Below are 18295 nucleotides of genomic sequence, written 5' to 3' on the forward strand. Positions count from 1 at the left end.
ATAAAATAAGTGAAATAAAAGAAAATAGAAAAAAAAAATATAAAATGCAAAATAAAATATCAAATAAAGAGAACAAATATAAAAAGAAATAAATTTGACATTTGTTTTTACTTTATTGAAAATAAAAATTTTTTAATTAAAGTATTACCTAAAAATGTCGTTTATAGACTAACAATTTTTAGGTAATGGGGTACCTAATTTTAAGTCAATTTTTCCTCGACTGTTATTTTTTAAAATTTTAAGGCATTTTTCGGTTTGTTCAGTTTATATTTTTTTTCTGAGTGCTATTAATTATTTGCCTAATCATTAAACTAATATCTAAGCACATTAAAACTGTTAGCAATTTTGTCATGTGAAAGAAGCTTTTTGTTGTTGTTGTTGTTGTTGTTAATGAATAAGCAAGCAATTACAGCATTGTTTGCTAAACAAACAGCCAACGGACAATGCGGACATATTTAACATATTGCGCAATTTACTGATCGCACAGCTCAAAACTCAGTATGTTCTTTAGTTCTCTTTCAGTTCTATTCAATATATACAATTTTGCTCAGCTGTGCTCTTTTTTTTTCTGTTCTGTTTAGTTCGCGATTCGGTTTTGTTCTGTTTGTGTTCTCAAGTGTTTTTGTGTGTCTGATAAGCGCCAAATGGGCGCATATAATTTTTAAACAATTTTACGTAAGCAGCTGAAAGTAAAAGTTGCTACTGCCATTGCACCCATTAATTAAATTATTTAATCTGTGTGTGTGCGTGTGTGTGTGTGTGTTGTGCTTACACAGCAAATTTGCATTAAAAGTGCAAGTGAAAATGAAAACTGCAATCGCAAATTACAAACTGCTAAGTGCAAACTGCAAATTACGTCAATGTTCGTCAATGAAATCGAAATTTAAATACATTCAGAGTTTTTTTATCGCTGCAAGCGTTGCATTTGCTATTGTTTTTGTTTTTTTTTCTATTTATGTATTTTTTTTCTATATTATTTAAATATTTTGTTCTCTTATGTAAACATTTCTAGCTCAAATAGTTACTAATATATTACTTACAAGTAATTATGAGCATGTCCAGCTGTCATTTCATTTAATAATAATTCTATTAAAAAACAATATTGAATATTGATACGAGTTTTATTATTATTTTGATAAGAGTTGTTTCCATTTATTTACCTCTCATTTTGTAAGGTTTATATTTCAATCCATATGATTGATTGTATCTTATTATAAAATGTAATTTTTGTATATTCTGCTTATATTAACTGAAATTTTTACAACTATTATTTCAAGACGAAAACTGAATCTGAAACAAAAAACTTGAATTTTCAAAAAACAGAAGAGGGATACATTTTAATGCAGAATTTGGACCTTGAAGCCAAACCGTGATCAAAAGGACATTTCGCTTGGAAATCGATTCAGTTTTGAGAAAGTTATAATCTTTTGATCTAGCAAGCTTACAAGTCAAAATTGTTGTTATTTTTTAATCTACCAAGACCGAAACGTTACAAAGGTTTCGGGTTTTAAAATACGATTTATTTCGGATAAGGTTTCGGTAGCTTTGGTACAGCTTCCTGAATTATTCCCTGGTTTTTCCAAATTCTGTAATATTAAAAAATTCTATATCTAATTTTCGAAAGATAATGTATTTCAATTTTCTTAAATGAATGAATGCACAATTAATTTGGCATTACGAAATGTGTGGAATTCCAAAACAAAATGAATACTATAAGCATTTCTATAGTCATATGTACATATAGACGACAATCAAATTGTAATAGCAAAAGAAAGCCGCGTGATCGTCTGTCCCAGTAAATTCAGAACTTTGGCTGAAATTGAAAAATGTATAAGGAAAAAATAAATAAATGAATGAAATGCGAATGAAATTAACAGCAAAAGTTATTGCAAAAGTTTACTCGACTGAAAGCGAAAGTTCTCAGTGAGATAGTTTAATGCCCGCTGTACCGTTGTATGTACGATTATGTAGTTGTGTGTGCTATTAAATTTTAGACGCCGCACTGAGTATAAAAAAAAGACGTCGACGTCGACGCAGCAAATAAAAAACGCTTACGGCAGCGACGAGCTTCACACACACACACACACAAACGCACTTTGAAGCATGTAGTTGTAATCGTTATTATTGTTATTGTTACTGTTAAACATAGATACGCACACATACATACACATATATTTGTGGCAGATCGCCCCCACAGCATTACTGTTCTCTCTCTCCCTCTCTCTCTTTCCGACTCTCTTTCTCTCTTGCTCTCTCCATGGTCACACACATTTGCGAAAAAGTTCTTTGACGTTTTGTTTATTTATTTTGTTAACTTGTGCTCTTACTAAAAGCTTTGTGCAAAGCTCTCTCTCTCTCTCTCTCTTTCTCCCTCTCTTACGTGCCCGATCTCGCTCTCTCAAAGTGTGGATTGCTTTTTGTTTTTGTTTGCTTTAATAGCACGTATACAAAGCGTAAAGAAAAGCAAAAGTAATTCTTATCAATTGCTTGGATTGCGCCTTTAATTATGCGCTAGAACTTTGCCCAAAAGCAGTTAAGATTAGAGCGATTTGTAAAAACAAGAAAAAAGTGCCACAAAACACATTAAACATACTTACATATGTGCATAAATAAATACTTATAAGTCATTACCAAATCTATTAATAGACCCTTAAAGCACCTAAGCGAGGGTGGCACTAAAAGTATATGGTACACTGAAAGAAAACCAATTTTTGAAATCAAAAACATTCATCTTAAATATTTTGTGCTTTAAATAAAAGCATTTTAAGACCAAATAACAATTAAAACTAAGAATATTAATCTAAAATAACACAATAAATAATATAATATTAATATAAATTGTTGCGAATGTATAAACATGTCATATTTTATTTAAAGTCATTAGTTAACTCGTGGCACTCTGGTTAGAGTTGCCACTTCAGTTGGAATCAAGCACAGGTTCGAATCCCACTATTGCTAAAGAAAATCATATTAAAAAGGAATATTTTATATAAGGCAAACAATGTATAGTTTCCAAAATAAAACGATTAAAATAAACTTAATAATCTTCCTTTTATTGATTTGTACTGAATTAAATTTTAAGAATTAGTATGAATATCATATTAAATTTTCTTAATTTTATATCAATTTTTTTTATCAGTGTATACAGCTATACAGTAGTTGAAAATATGTTTATACAGATTTTAGCATGAATATGTGTGCAGACAGGAAACATGATAAATTAACATTAGCTTATCCAGGCCATTACATTTGGTGTCATGACAAATTCTTTGGAATCTCCCAGCTTACAACTAAATTTCCATGGATGTTTGCTCGAGTAATTAACAGTTTACCAGCAGCCAAAGTGCCAAACATGGCGGCAACAAATGGCAATTAACACTCGACATATCAATGCACATGCATACAGATAGAAAGAGAGAGAGAGAGGGAGAGAAACTGTAAGAGAGAGATAGACAGATTTAGGACACGCCAAATGTGCGTAACGGAAATGCAATTAATAATTTGGCCCAGCAACGATATCAGAACTTTCAATGGCAATAAACAATTGTGTTTAATGACAAATTACCATTTGTTGTTATTATAGGCGACATATCGATATGCCGCAAATGTATGGCGATAACGATAACGAGGCAAAAGGGAAAGTGCTTCCGTTTTCGCTTCCGCTTCCGACTATACAGAATTGATAAGGCGAACGTCTCTGCCTGGAGCCAGGTGACATGATAATAAATCACTGTTTTACTCGCACAAGAATTTCGAATTTATCACTTGAGTTACTCGTAATATTATGCAATCTTAACAGCTGTAGTTTCTAATTATAAAATAGCATTAAGAGCAAATGATTAAATTAACACAAACGATCGTGTTATAGTTAATTAGTTAATTTTTCCTTTACTTTCCTGTATAAACTGGCTAACAAATGTGTTAATAATAGTCAATTATCAACCTTTTTCACTTAAAAAAAAATTTTACCCCTTACTTAAAAAATAAGTTAAAGGGTATATTGTGTTCGGACTCTATAAAGTATAGATCTCAGAGACTATAAGAGATAGAGATACCAAATTTGGCACACAGATTTCTATAAACCCCTCGCAGATCATGTTTGTTTTAAATTTTTGACACGCCTCCTTCCGCCCCCGCCAATCGCGAAAAGCCACCACACCTATAGTTTTTAAGATAACACAGTTTTTATGGTAATTAACGTTATCCATTAATATTATCTATTACTCCACTTAACCGCAGCAAGATCGGACAAGTTGAACGGGAGTAATAGCTAACCAAAGTTATTAATAAAGTTATTATTTCAATACAATCACCTAAAAGTATGCAGTAGTTTTTATTGGGCAGTCATTTCTTTAAAGTACTATTATATATATTGAAATGAAACTATAGTAAACTATAAATAAATGTTAATATATCTTATTATTCGAATCTCATTCTAATGAATCCCCTCTTCACATTACAGGTACAACACTGAACAAGGAGCTATGGACCAGCAATTCTGTTTACGCTGGAACAATCATCCTACAAATCTGACCGGCGTGCTCACCTCACTGCTGCAGCGTGAGGCGCTCTGCGATGTCACTCTCGCCTGTGAGGGTGAAACAGTCAAGGTGAGATACAATTTGATTACATTTGTGACACCTTGAATACATGCAACATTTTTGTATTGCAGGCACATCAAACAATACTGTCAGCCTGCAGTCCATATTTCGAGACGATTTTCCTACAGAATCAGCATCCACATCCCATCATCTATTTGAAAGATGTCAGATACTCAGAGATGCGCTCCCTGCTCGACTTCATGTACAAGGGCGAGGTCAATGTGGGTCAGAGTTCGCTGCCCATGTTTCTTAAAACCGCCGAAAGTCTGCAGGTATGTCCATAAATACACTTAGCAAAATATGTCAACCTAAGATTTCAAGTTTGCTGTGTACTAAAAGTGTTAAATTAACTATGAATTGATCTTAAATTTTAAATTTATTCGGCAGCTACCCGAAATAGTAGTTCCATTTAAACCAAACTTAATCAGAATATATTACACCATGGCAAAAATAAAATCTGTTAGTCTCGTTAAGATAGCTCCAGAAACAAAATTTATTTATTTTATTTATGCACGACTAAAAGCAGTCGGCAAACAAAAAATTACCAAGTATAAAAATTAAGTTAAAGATTAAAAATACAAATACAATTAAAAATAAATTATGAACTGTAACGAAAAAAAAAAAATCATAGTTAGATCTGGGGTAAGCAAAAATTATAAATGATCCAACATTTGTTGCTAGGATTGGGGAAAACCCAGAAAAACCCAATCAGATCAACAACAAAAAGTTATGCATACCTGACTAGTTTACAATTTTTTGTACCATAAATATGTTTTTTTTTTCAAAATTGAAAGGAACTTTAAAATGAGAATGTTTTGACTAGTGATGTAAAAATATATCGAAATATCGACAACTCGATTTTTGGGAAAGCGATTATCAAGTACTTCAACTCGATGATTTTTTGGATGATCTATCGAGTTGATTAAATCGATTTCCATGAAAAATTGACAACTTACATCATGGTTTATTCGCAGAATTAAGTTTAGTGGTCCATTTTTTTATGAGCGTAAATAGACACAAAATTGTCAAAGTTTGAATTAGGCATGAAAACGATGCAAGAAAACTAAGATTTCTTAAAAAAGGAATTTTTTTTGTGATTTCAATTACGTTTTCAAAACAATAAAATTTTTTTTGGAAAAAACTCGATATTTAAAACTTGATCTACTTTTTTCCGATATATCGACAAATCGATGCTTATTTTTGGCGATTTTCTATTTTGATATAAAACTCGATCTATAGTTTGGATTTACATCACTAGTTTTGACCTAGAAACAAGTACATTTCGGAATTTATTTAAGATTCTTGTGTACTCAAAATATGTAGAATGTTTTGATCTTTTACAGACTTGAATAAAACCCAAAACGTACTTAAGGTATGCCAGTAAAATCTAATTTTAAAGCGAACTTGTAATGAGATCTTTGCAATCAGTTTTGGAAATTTGGACAGCTTTAAGATTGTACTTTGTACTTAAATATCCTCTGTTTAAGTACAGATATCTTGATCTTTTTTCTGAGTATATATAGATATAGAACACTAAATAGCAGTTATTAATGCAATTTTCTATCGGCAGGTGCGCGGTCTCACAGACAACAACAATCTGAACTATCGTTCCGATTGCGATAAGATGCGTGACTCGGCCGCCAGTTCGCCAACTGGACGCGGTCCCAGCAGCTATGGAGGAGGTCTGGGCGCCGATGTGCGCGATTCCCGGGACTCTCTGCGCTCCCGCTGCGAACGCGACCTGCGCGACGATTTGCAGCGCAGCAGCAGCAGCAGTCTCAGTTTGAGCGAACGCAGCTCTGCCGCCGCGGCCGCTGCTGCAGCGGCGGCTGCTGTCGCTGCCGCTGGCGGCAATGTGAACGCCGCTGTCGCTGCGCTGGGTCTGACAACCAGCGCCGGCGAACGATCTCCCAGCGTGGGCAGCGCCAGTGCTGCGGCGGCTGCAATGGCTGCCGCTGTGGCGGCCGCTGCCAACAGGAGCGCCAGCGCCGATGCGCTGAATAGTCGCGGCGACGCGTGCAGCGACCGAGGCAGCGATAGGGGCACGTTGGAGCGGGCTGATAGTCGGGATGAGTTGCTGCAGCTGGACTACAGCACTAAGGATAATAATAATAGTAACAGCAGCAACAACAACAATAATAATAACAACAACAGCAGCAGTAGTAGCAACAATAATAATAACAACAACAACAACAACAATAGCAGCAACAACAACAACAATAACAACCGAGAGCGCAACGATAGCAGAGACAGAGATCGGGATAGAGAGCTCTCCACGACGCCGGTAGATCAGCTGTGTAGTAGTAAGCGCAGACGTAAGAACTCATCATCCAACTGTGATAATTCGTTGTCCTCGAGCCATCATGCGAATGCGGCCCACATACAGGACACGCACTACGCGCAGGACTCTCAGGTCAGTAGACAGATACAGATACAGATACAAAATATAACTAATAAGATGATATAGTAACCAAGGTTGTACTGAATAGATAAGATAAGATAGATAACTCAAAGAACAAAAAAAAGTGTATCATACTAAAGATTATATTTTAACCGATCGTTCCTATGACGAACTTCAAACTGTCATAACTTCAAGAAAACTGACCAGATTTTCAATCGGAATGCCATTTTGATTATGGTTTGGCCTTTTTATTGATTCTGTATTCAAATTTTGTTCATTTAGAAAATTTTATTATTTTTCGACTTTCGAAGCCATTGTTTTATGTTGATGCTAAGGGTCCCCCCTTTGAAATTTTGAAAATTCAAAATTTTAAATCTCAAGTTTTTACTTTTAATCAACTCCTTATATCGTAATTAGTATAAAACGACACCTTAAACTTGATTCTGAGGCCTTTCATTTTCTTGTAAAAAATCATGTCAAAATTAAGAAAAATTTTGACTTGTAAAGCTGCTAGTTCAGAGGCTTGAGCAACTTCGAACTGTCATAACTTTGGCAAAACTTTAGCGATTTTCAAGCGGAATGACATTTTGATCATGGTTTGGCATCTTAATTTTTTCTGCATTCAAAATTTATTAAATTCGTATAAAAAATTGTATTTCTCTGAATCTAGATATTTACTTTGATGTCATAATTATTATAAAACGAAATGTTTGAAAATTGATTTGGTGTACCGTTTACTGGAACTGATACCGAAACCGAAAGAAGAAAACTGAAATAGAACCTTTTACCGAAATAGTTGTTTCGGAACGTACCGGAACCGAAATCGTAACTTTGATTGGTTTCGGTTTGATTTTTGATATTAGCCATCGGAGATGATCACTCAAGTTTTTATAGACATTTTGTTGATTATTAGAATAACCTACATTTTAGGTAGATAAATGTGAATTTAAAGACGGCGACCACGACGTCCGCCCTTCCTGCGTGTGGAATCGGATGGAATGGGTGTAACATCCTCAATTCGACCAATTTTAATAGATGAGCGAGCCAGAGCACGTAGAGCAGATTGGGCACCGGGTCCGGGAGTCTTGGTCTTGTTGCCGCCCGTAGCACGCAGCTTGATGTGCAAAGCAGTAATGCCGAGCATCTTGCACTTCTCAGCCACATCCTGGGCAGCCAGCATGGCGGCATAGGGGGAGGCCTCATCGCGATCAGCCTTGACCTTCATGCCGCCGGTGACACGTGCAATTGTCTCGCGTCCCGACAGATCGGTAATGTGCACAAAAGTGTCGTTGAAACTGGCATAGATGTGGGCAACTCCAAAAACAATCTCGCCATCACGCACCTGTGGACCAAGTGAGACTTGGACTTCTTCCTTTAGACCTTTTTCCTTTCTGGTAGCCATTGTGTAGCATATTATCAGCAACAGTTGCGGGAACTGCAAATTGAAAGAAGGAAGATGGTTTTTAAATATTTTTCTCAAAATTACAATAGATGAAATTTCTTTTCGCTTTTATTTCACAAAAGTTAAGGGTTTTATCAACTGTTTAAGAAATATTTTGACGTCAAATGCAAAGAAACGTATTTCAAATTTAAAAAAATAGCTCTTTGATAAAATTTATTTCGACTTTGAGAAAAAAAGCGTTCCTAAAATTGCTTAAAATAATTGTGTTGTATATCAGGGCTAAAGATATAGATGCAGCGTATTTGCCATGTTGATTATAATATTGTAGGGTATACCAAAGCGTCTGTCATGCTGCCAATAACTGTTGTTTATCAGCAAAAACTTGTTGACAGCAGTAACATCAGCATTTATGTTTGACACTTACGATAGGACTTTAGTTTCGCTCACATGACATGCCCAAAAAAAAAAAAAAAAAAAAAAAAAAAATTCGAGCTCAGAAGAGTATGCGGCAAGGTTCGGGTCTATCTGTGATCATAGATCATAATTGTGTGTGTGTGTAAGTGTGTGTTATCGCTGTCGTTGGCACGCGCCGCTCTCGTTGTAGCAATTGGGGTCGCAAATTTCAGCTTTTTATAACTGTTATGCATTGATAAGAGCGCACTTAAATAATAAGTTTGATAGAAGAAAGTGTATGCTATTTATTCATTGCTTTTTCGAGATATTTCAAAAATCAAAAAAAGTTTATCATACTAAAGGTTTATTTTCGACTTATCGCTCCTATGACACCTTTACAATATAAAGGTCGGATCTTCATCAAACTTGCCCGGGTTGTATAAGTCTATACCACATACACAATCTATGAGATTGGTTGGAATATCTCAAGAATCAATAATGTTTTTCAAACTAAATGTTGATTTTCGATCCCAAAGCAGTTATGATGTTTTTTTTGTTATGCATTGATAAGAGCGCACTTAAATAATAAGTTTGACAAAAGAAAGTGTATGCTATTTATTGAATGTTTTGTTTTTAATTTTTAGGCCAGTGCACACAGCAATTTCAAGTCGAGTCCTGTGCCAAAAACAGGCGGCAGCACATCCGAGTCGGAGGATGCTGGAGGCGGTAGACGAGACTCGCCGCTATCAATGACAGTTGGCCATCTGGGCGGTGGCAATGTGGGCGCGGCCAGTGCGCTAAGCGGTCTCAGCCAGTCGCTAAGTATTAAGCAGGAGCTAATGGATGCACAGCAGCAGCAACAGCAACATCGCGAACATCATGTGGCGCTGCCTCCCGAATACTTGCCGGTAAGTGAACACAACTACCCGCCAAAAACTGCTATCCCTACACTAAAAAAAAAAAAAAAAAAAAAAAAAAAAAAAAAATAATAATAATCGAATATCATTAACCGATTACTATAAATTAGTTATTGCGTAATGCGTTTAGTTTGCTAAGTTAATTGTTAAGGTTTTTTCTTTTGGACCGGTGCGATGGTTCCAATTACATCCATACTCGTAATTTTTTTTTTTTTTTTTTTTGATTTTAGTTGTTGTTATGTACAAAAAACTGCAGCTTTGTTTGATTATCTTTTTAACAACACACACACACAACTGTACTTTAAGCCAATTGCAAAATGCTTCAAGAGAAAAACCAAATTAGAAGAAAAGAAGTAAATACAAAAAAAAGCTGCTAACGAATTAATTTTGCTGTTTTGTAAAATTTAAGAAAAAAAAAAAAGGCGCGTAAAGCAAACGGTGAACAGAACGAAGGATTGGTTGTTTAGTTTGGTTTGTTCATAGATTTCTCGGAATTCGAATATCTCGAAATGGAATATCGGCCAAGAAAAAGAAAAAATCTCAACAATTTGACGACAACAGCGAAAAATCCTTCCTTCTTATCAGTAGATTGTTTTGCCACATTTTTTTTTCTTAAGTTCATTTCCCAATTTGTTTTTTTTTTCGTTTCGTTTCGTTTCGTTTTGTTTGATTTGTTTTTGGTTAGCCCAAACCTTGCAGTCCAAAAGACACAGACGCGTTTTCAGGCAACAACAAAACGAGCTCAGGATCTGCAACAATGCATCAGATGTTGTTGCAACAGGCGGTGGAGGCGCAACTCAAGAGTCTGCACTATCAATATCAGCAGGAAACGCTCGACAGCACGGTGCAACGATTGTTACAACAGCAACAACAACAGCAACAACAGCAGCAGCAACAACAACAGCAACAGCAGCAGCAGCAACAACAGCGCTGCTTTGAGCCCAAACAATTGCTGGGACCACCGCCTGCTGCCAATAGTGGTAGCGGTAGCAGCGGTTCACGCAAGAGCGGACGCTTTCGGGCCAATTGGCTATACCAGTTCGATTGGCTGCAGTATGATGAGTTGGCCAATACGATGTACTGCAAGCATTGCCGCAAATGGAGCCCGGAACTGGCCGATATACGCACCTCGTTCGTCGAGGGCAATTCCAACTTTCGGCTTGAGATTGTTAATCATCACAACAAGTGTAAATCGCATCGACTCTGCTACGAACGTGAACTGCAGGAGCAGGGTAATCTGGCAACACTGGCGAGCAGTAGTAGGAGCAACAGCACCACAGTCACCGCCACAACCACCACATCAACAAGCACATCAAAACGACAAACGCCGCCTGATATTATAACCATAAATGTGGGCGAGGACAGCACCTGAAGTCGCCTTTAACCAGTTAAATACCCGCGAACACACACACACACACATAAACATCAATAGATATCGACTATTTGCACGACCAGTCACATTTGCCACATTTGTCACATTTGCCACATTTGTCACATTTGCCACATTTGCTTACATTTGAATGTGGCACTTTTTTGGCTTTCCACAATGAAATGTGTAAATGTTGTGCAAAAATTATAAAAAGCTTACAATAACAACATTTCAATATTTATTTTGATATTATAATTGGCGCATATAACAAAACAGCTGGTTGAGGTGATAATTGCTTTTTTCCACGAGTTTATCGATAAAATTCGATTAAAAAATGCTGAAATTCGTCAAGGCGAATGGCAAAAAATGTTAACATTTAATATGAATGATCATCATTCGGATTTTGTACTGAAACGAATGTACACATTCAGTCTGAATGATGAAATGTTGTCGAATGTGTCAAATGTGCTGTCGTGGAAATAGCCTATTATACACACATGATGCACTTGCTCAGGATTAGTAATTAGGACTTAGCGTTAGTAGCTTTTGTAACTAGTTTAAGCCGCTTGAAGCATTTTGCAATTGAGAAATAAAACTCTGCCTTAAATGTCAAACTGAAAATTACAATTGTCAACAATATTTTCGCTCTTTTCCCCCTCTCTCTCTCTCTCTCTCTCTCTTTCTCTCTCTCCCTCTCTGTCTTTTTCTTGCTCTGTCTATCTATCTCTGTCACACATCATTAAATCCATAGAGCGCTGCTACACTGAAAATGCATGCGGAGGATATGTCAACGCTCCTCACACAACACGCGCTGCAGGCTGCGGATGCGCGGGAGGAGCACAATGACGCCAAACAGTTGCCACTCGATCAGACGGACAACATTGACGGTGAGTACTTTCATCTATCCCATACCAATATATTTTTTATATATATATATCACTATCTGTGCTTTAAAGCTAATGCACTCGAAACTAAAAGATATCCATATGATGAAAAAAAACAAAAATTAAATTAGCTTTTGATTTCTGTACAAAACTTTGTTAGTTGAATTTTTTTTTGTCTGAGTCCGAGCGGAACGAAGAACACAAATCTTGTAGAAAACCAACAAAAAAAAAAAAAACCTCAAAAACTGTAAATTAAAAAAAATCTAACGAGTTTATAAGCGTAATTTTCCGTATAACCCGTTCTTAACTATCCCAGCAAACTTTCCTGTAGACAAAACATTGTAATACTTCCGCCCAATTAGAATGCACGAATACCTTTATATATTGGACATGAATAGCAGCCACGATTAAATATGTATCTTTAAAGGTTCAATGTCAAGTCCAATATGTAAGTGTGATTCGGTAAATATTAAATCTCAAACATATCCTGCATGCATTTGATCGTACCCATAATTGCCACGTATATCCCAAAACCGACCCGAAACCAATCCATATACTCCAAAAGCAGTTCAAGGGCCTTTTAACCCGTCCGAATACCCTACCCTCATGCGTTGAAAGACAAGTATATACTGCGTGTACCTATTTGTATACTAAGTAGTACATATACCATACATATCAAGTTTATTTTTATTACCTATTTACTTTTTATGCTTTTGTAATTATGTATTTATCTACTTATTTTCTGTATGTATCTTTTTATGATGTTTTGAATGATTACTCTTAAGCAAAAGATAAATTAAAAAAAAAAAAAAAAAAATAGCTCTCGTATGAGATAAATGCCACTTGCTAGCGCAACAGATCAACACCTCTCCTACCAATTAGTTAAAATATGAAATATATATATATAAATATATATTTTTCATTCATAAGTATTTAATTATTTTGTTGTTTGTCGTATTTTTCCATCATTATTTTGTATTACTCGTATATGGTAATCTCTATATAAACTAGCTTTAGGCAAAACTACCTTAGCTCACGTATTGTAATCGTAAACGTATAGTTACGGTTTAGTTTGTATGTTGCCGCATGTTGCATGATTATGACGCATACACATACGCCCTCACTATTATTACATTTATTATGATTACTATTATTATTTAACTATATGTCTTCATTTAGCCTTATATTATTTTTAATTATTTCTCTCGCTCGTTCTCATATATATTCTGTTAAGTTCAGTTGCTATCATTATTATTATTATTATTTTTTCTTATAACACATAGTTAAACTTATATAGGAAATGCCTCCGCTGACATCCACGATTTTGTTCAGTTCAAGAAAATTGGCTCATAGTTACATCTTGATGAAATATGAAACTCACACACAATCATACTCACATTTTATAAACTCTTAAAATTAAAACATTCTAAAAAACTTTTAATATGATACTTTCATCAAGCTTATTCTTTTATTTTTCTTTATTTAATAAATTTTGTTTTTGAAGCCATTTAAGTGCGTTGTTTATTTTTCAAATATGTTTTTCAAAAAACTCTTTTCCATTAATTATTCATAACTCTGCTAAACTTAATGAAAAATCCTAAACTTTTTCAACTCTATTTTCGTCTTTAATGTTGCAACTTATTGTCTAAGAACATCGAATACTTAAACCAAACCAAATTCAATAACTTTGTGTAATTTAAAACCCAAAAATAAAACAACAACAAAAAATAATATATTTTCGGTATGAAAAACCAAAGTCAAATAAAAACAAAAACAAAAAAACAAAACGCCACAGCTTCAAAATTCATTCAGTTTCTATATATAATTTTTTGTTGAATATTTACACTAACCTCTTGCTGCATATATAATTTAATGTGAGCTCAATTTATTTGCCACACTGTTTAACGAGATGTAAATGATTGTCTGTTTTTTTTAATTGGTTTGTCAATCTACTAAATGTTTTTCGAATATATTTTCGCCTCTTTATACATATAATATCTATGTGAGTGACTGTATGTGTGTGTGTGTGTGTGTGTATGCGTTTTCATCTGTGTGTATCTATGTGTGAGATAATAGTCTTACGGTATTACCAATTCTAAGCTAACGGCGAAATCAAGGATATTGCCGTGCACATTGGCTCAAGATTGCGCAAAAATCAAACGAAAATCGTACCCTAACAAATACTCGAACCAAACTACCCTCTCACTTAGGTCAAATCAAGAACTGGAATTTGCTTTCAAGGTTTAAAAACTGAATACAAAATACAAATTTTGTAACACAATCAAACCAAAAAAAAAAAAAAAAAATTTATATTGCTGAAAATTTGTTGCAACATTGAAGTACTTAAATGAAATTATATGATAAAAGAAAAGAATAAAAAATTGTATTATAATATGTAAATGTTCACAAATGACACAAACATGTATGAGTTAACATTTTGATTTGTTTACACTGTTGTTTTCCTTACATGCCATCTATGCAATATACTACATACATTATTTTTTAATAGCTAAATTGAATTTATAGTGCCTCTAATGTCCTTATGAAACCTGCCAAAAACCAAACCAAATGAACCCTTAGCTTTAAGGCCAACTTTAATTTGTGTTAATTATTATTTTAATTTTAGACTATCACAAATTGTGTCAATTACATTAAGATGCTACAAAAACACAAGTTGCCATTATCTATAATTTAGTTTTGTTTTATTGAAAGAAAAAAGAAATGTTATATGATTTTAGAGCCTCTTAGAAATCCCGTACAAAATCCAGCTAGCTAGCCAGCTTTATTCCTAGCTCCACTGTCAATGCAATTGATTTAAATATACAATTTTTTTTTTGTATGTTTTGTTCTACCTTATAAACAATAAAACGTACACATACTAAATGAAATGAAATATGAACTTTTGCAAAACATTTTATATGCCTACACAACTGATTCCAAAACTAAGAAATAATTCTTGTAGCTGTCTGTTGTTCCATTCGTTTGCCTATACTACCTAAATACTCGTACCTACATACAATACATATGTATATCTATTTTATAATATATATAATACAACCTGCTACAACACATACCAACAAAAAAAAAAACACATACACATACCATATGCGAATTTTGTTACACAAACCTTCCGACTGCCAAGTTTGCTGATTGCGCACACCTTTAAGTTCATTACAATACCAATTGGTTAGAGCCCACTGTGCGCATGGAATGTAAACGAGCTGGCATTGCATTCCATGGTCGCATGGTCGCCACATATTGCCACAAATGACGCACTCGGCAATGCTAAAAAAACAAAGTATCACCAAAAAAAAAGGCAGCTGTGTCAAAAAAAAACTATCGCCATTCCCCCACAGTGATAACGCATAATACGAAAACGCCAATGTTTGCAGGTCGCGTTAAATGTTTTAACAGTGCCAGTAACACTCTCGACGTTGCCACTGTCAGCCTAAATGTTAATGATGTGACTCAGCAGGATCAGGAGCGGGATCAGGATATGGACGCGGAAGATGAGCCTGAGGTTGAGGCGACTGTTTATCATGCAACTCCCAAATATAGGCGTGCTATTATCTATGCACCGCACGATGAGAATATGCCGCAAACGGACATTTATGTGGACAACAACAACTATAATTGCGAGTACAAGTGCAAGGAGCGTAATATGCGCGCTATACGCTGCAATCGTCAGCAGCAGCAGCATCATCATCATCATCATCAGCTGCATCCACATCAAGTGGCAGCTGCACCACAAACGGCCTTGAATCTGGGTCGGCATAGCAGCGCCATTGTGGCTGCCACCGCCGAAGCAAGTGCTTACTCACCGACACACACACACAGCTCGAACACGCCCACATCTGGTGGCAGCTATCGGGATCGGGAGCAGTCGCAGCTGAGCTACGCCATGCAACAATCGCCGCAGCAGCAGCAACAACAACAGCAGCTGGAACTGGCACACAGCTATGCACACCACGCCCACCCGCCGCCCTCGCCGCACTATCCACCCGCCGTTGCACCGCTGTCACCCCAACCCAGCTCATCCGGCAGCAGCACTTCAGCTTCGGCTGCTGCTGCTGCTGCCGCTGCCGCAGCTGCAGCAAATCGACGGGATCATAACATTGACTATTCAACGTTGTTTGTGCAACTGTCTGGCACGCTGCCGACACTCTACCGTTGCGTCAGCTGCAACAAGATCGTGTCGAATCGCTGGCATCACGCCAACATCCATCGACCGCAGAGTCACGAGTGTCCCGTTTGCGGTCAGAAGTTCACAAGGCGCGACAATATGAAGGCGCATTGCAAGATCAAGCATGCGGACATTAAGGATCGCTTCTTCAGTCATTATGTACATATGTGATCACTTCTCTAGTTAGTTTAGACAAGCCAACAGCTTGCGAATCAACGTTAAACCCTAAAGTCAGCATCCAACTATGCGTATACTTAATTAGTTGAAGTAAGAGTTTCTGCAAATTACTTAAAGACAGGACAAACAAAGTTAAACAAATCAATTCAATTCAAATCGAATCGAATACGAATCCGAAAAACAAAAGGTTTTCAATTTACAAAATCTTAACACAATTATATAAAATTAAAAAATACTTAATTTAACAATGAAACCAAGAGGTATTCGCAAATTTTAGATAAATCCAAATATTGTATTGTACTCTTGTAGTTGATTTAAAAGACTATTTTATTATTGTTACTTATAAACCTTTAGATGCTTTTTACAACACTATTAAATATGGCACTTGAATACAACTGAAAGTAAGCCAAAAATACCGCATACCAAGACCGCATACAGTACTTAAGAGCAAACATTGAAAAGTATTACATTAGAATTCCACAACTTACGTTTCCAGTTGAGTTAATTGAACCTTCTTAATTCTTGTTTTAACTGAATTGTTATTCGATTCAGGTTTTCAACACTTAACATGTGCTAGTAGTGAGTTTGAACTAATATTTTATGTGCCATATTAGCAATTTTCTTATACATAACGTACTTAAATAAAAATATGGAGAAATGCAATTTTGACGTCCAGAACATAAGCAAAAAAATATCAATAATAATAATAATAATATTAATTTTAACAAAAGATGCAACGAGTGAGGCAAGCAACAACGAGACTAATGAGTAGCTGAAAGTTTGAAAAAGCAAAAGAATTATGAATACAAAAAGCAATAGAGATCAACACGATTTCATATACAACATATAATTTCAAAATACTTAAGAACAAAACTATTTTAAATATTTTTACTACTACTCATAGTGTTTGTGTCATTTGTAGTCAACAACAACAAATACCGAAATTTGAAAAGTTTGTTACAAAAAATTATAATAATTATAAAGCGTCTAATTTCAATTGCATCTTTGAAGTGCAAGTAAAAATGGGCCCCTTGTGCACTTCCAAAAGATATATACTTAAATAGAATATATAATCGGATCTAAAAAACCGATGCACTGAAATTATTCGCTCTATTCATGATTGTACTCGTATCTTTGGCAAAACACCCACCGAAGTCCATTAGTTGCACATTTAATTAAATAATAACATAATTTATCAAGTGGTTTGCTAAAGAATCAATAATCAGCAATATTAATTACACAGTTTAATGCAAATGAATTGCATTATATTTACAGTTAGTCGTAGTTGAAAGCAAAACAAATCAAATTATGCAAATCTAACTCTATATAAAATTTAAACAAAAGAATCGAAAAACTACAAAAAAAAAAAACATTACTTAACATCTTTAACTTTACTTAATAAATCTCTTTCAAATCAAATTCCAGTTCTTTTCATTAAAAAATAAATTAAAAAAAAAAAAAAGACATCAAAACTATTGCCCCTAGGTACTGAACTAACAACAAGATCAACCAACTTAACCCAACTTATAAAACAAAACAAAAAATGAAACTAAATCAATTTAAAGTAAAAAAAAAAAAAAAAAAAAAAATATATATTAAAACTACAAGCGCACTTTCTACTTACGGTAAGTTTGATTTTCTAAGCTCTTCTTAAGCTATAATCTCAAGTTACGAGTAATCAGTATGATTTAGATATTTTTCATTAGTTATAAATATATTCTTATATTTAATGCATAAATGTCTAAGTTACGTATTCATTTAATTATGTGTTTTCTATATTTATTTATGAAAGCTGTACACAGAAAATTTAAAATTTTTATAAAAATTACTGGAAAAAAAACAGGAATTGGCCAAACGATTGAAAATGTTTATACTTTACTTATATATTTTTTGAAACACTTGCTCTTATTCATTCACTTTCTATCTCTCCGTCTCTTTCTCTCTGTCACTGTCTTTCTCGCTCTGTTT

General features: G+C 34.8%; 2 protein-coding genes across 5 annotated transcripts in view; one reads left to right on the forward strand and one right to left on the reverse strand.

Moving 5' to 3' along the window:
• LOC117792829 (sex determination protein fruitless) overlaps positions 1-18295 on the forward strand; it is a 77630-nt gene that overhangs the window by 48832 nt on the left and 10503 nt on the right. For 2 of the 4 annotated variants that reach the window (XM_034633119.1, XM_034633118.1), the window contains exons 1-5: positions 4463-4610; positions 4673-4873; positions 6172-7014; positions 9442-9705; positions 11835-11970. In XM_034633119.1, coding sequence (XP_034489010.1) covers positions 4485-4610; positions 4673-4873; positions 6172-7014; positions 9442-9705; positions 11835-11970 — 1570 coding nt within the window. In that variant the 5' untranslated portion in view covers positions 4463-4484. Of the gene's footprint in view, positions 1-4462; positions 4611-4672; positions 4874-6171; positions 7015-9441; positions 9706-10399; positions 11200-11834; positions 11971-15359; positions 16647-18295 lie in introns of those variants that run through there. The other 2 variants (XM_034633116.1, XM_034633117.1) reach the window with 2 other exon arrangements.
• On the reverse strand, positions 7883-8405 carry LOC117792830 (40S ribosomal protein S14a-like). The gene has a single exon (XM_034633120.1). The coding sequence runs from the start codon at positions 8402-8404 to the stop codon at positions 7949-7951; it is 456 nt and encodes a 151-aa protein (XP_034489011.1). The 5' UTR covers position 8405; the 3' UTR covers positions 7883-7948.

The sequence above is a fragment of the Drosophila innubila genome (genome assembly GCF_004354385.1).
Source record: "Drosophila innubila isolate TH190305 chromosome 3R unlocalized genomic scaffold, UK_Dinn_1.0 2_E_3R, whole genome shotgun sequence".
In the NCBI taxonomy this organism is placed as follows: Eukaryota; Metazoa; Arthropoda; class Insecta; order Diptera; family Drosophilidae; genus Drosophila; species Drosophila innubila.

What these genes read in the sequence shown, in the direction of transcription:
- LOC117792830 (XM_034633120.1), bottom strand. Translation starts at nt 8,404, where the DNA reads ATGGCTACCAGAAAGGAAAAAGGTCTAAAGGAAGAAGTCCAAGTCTCA.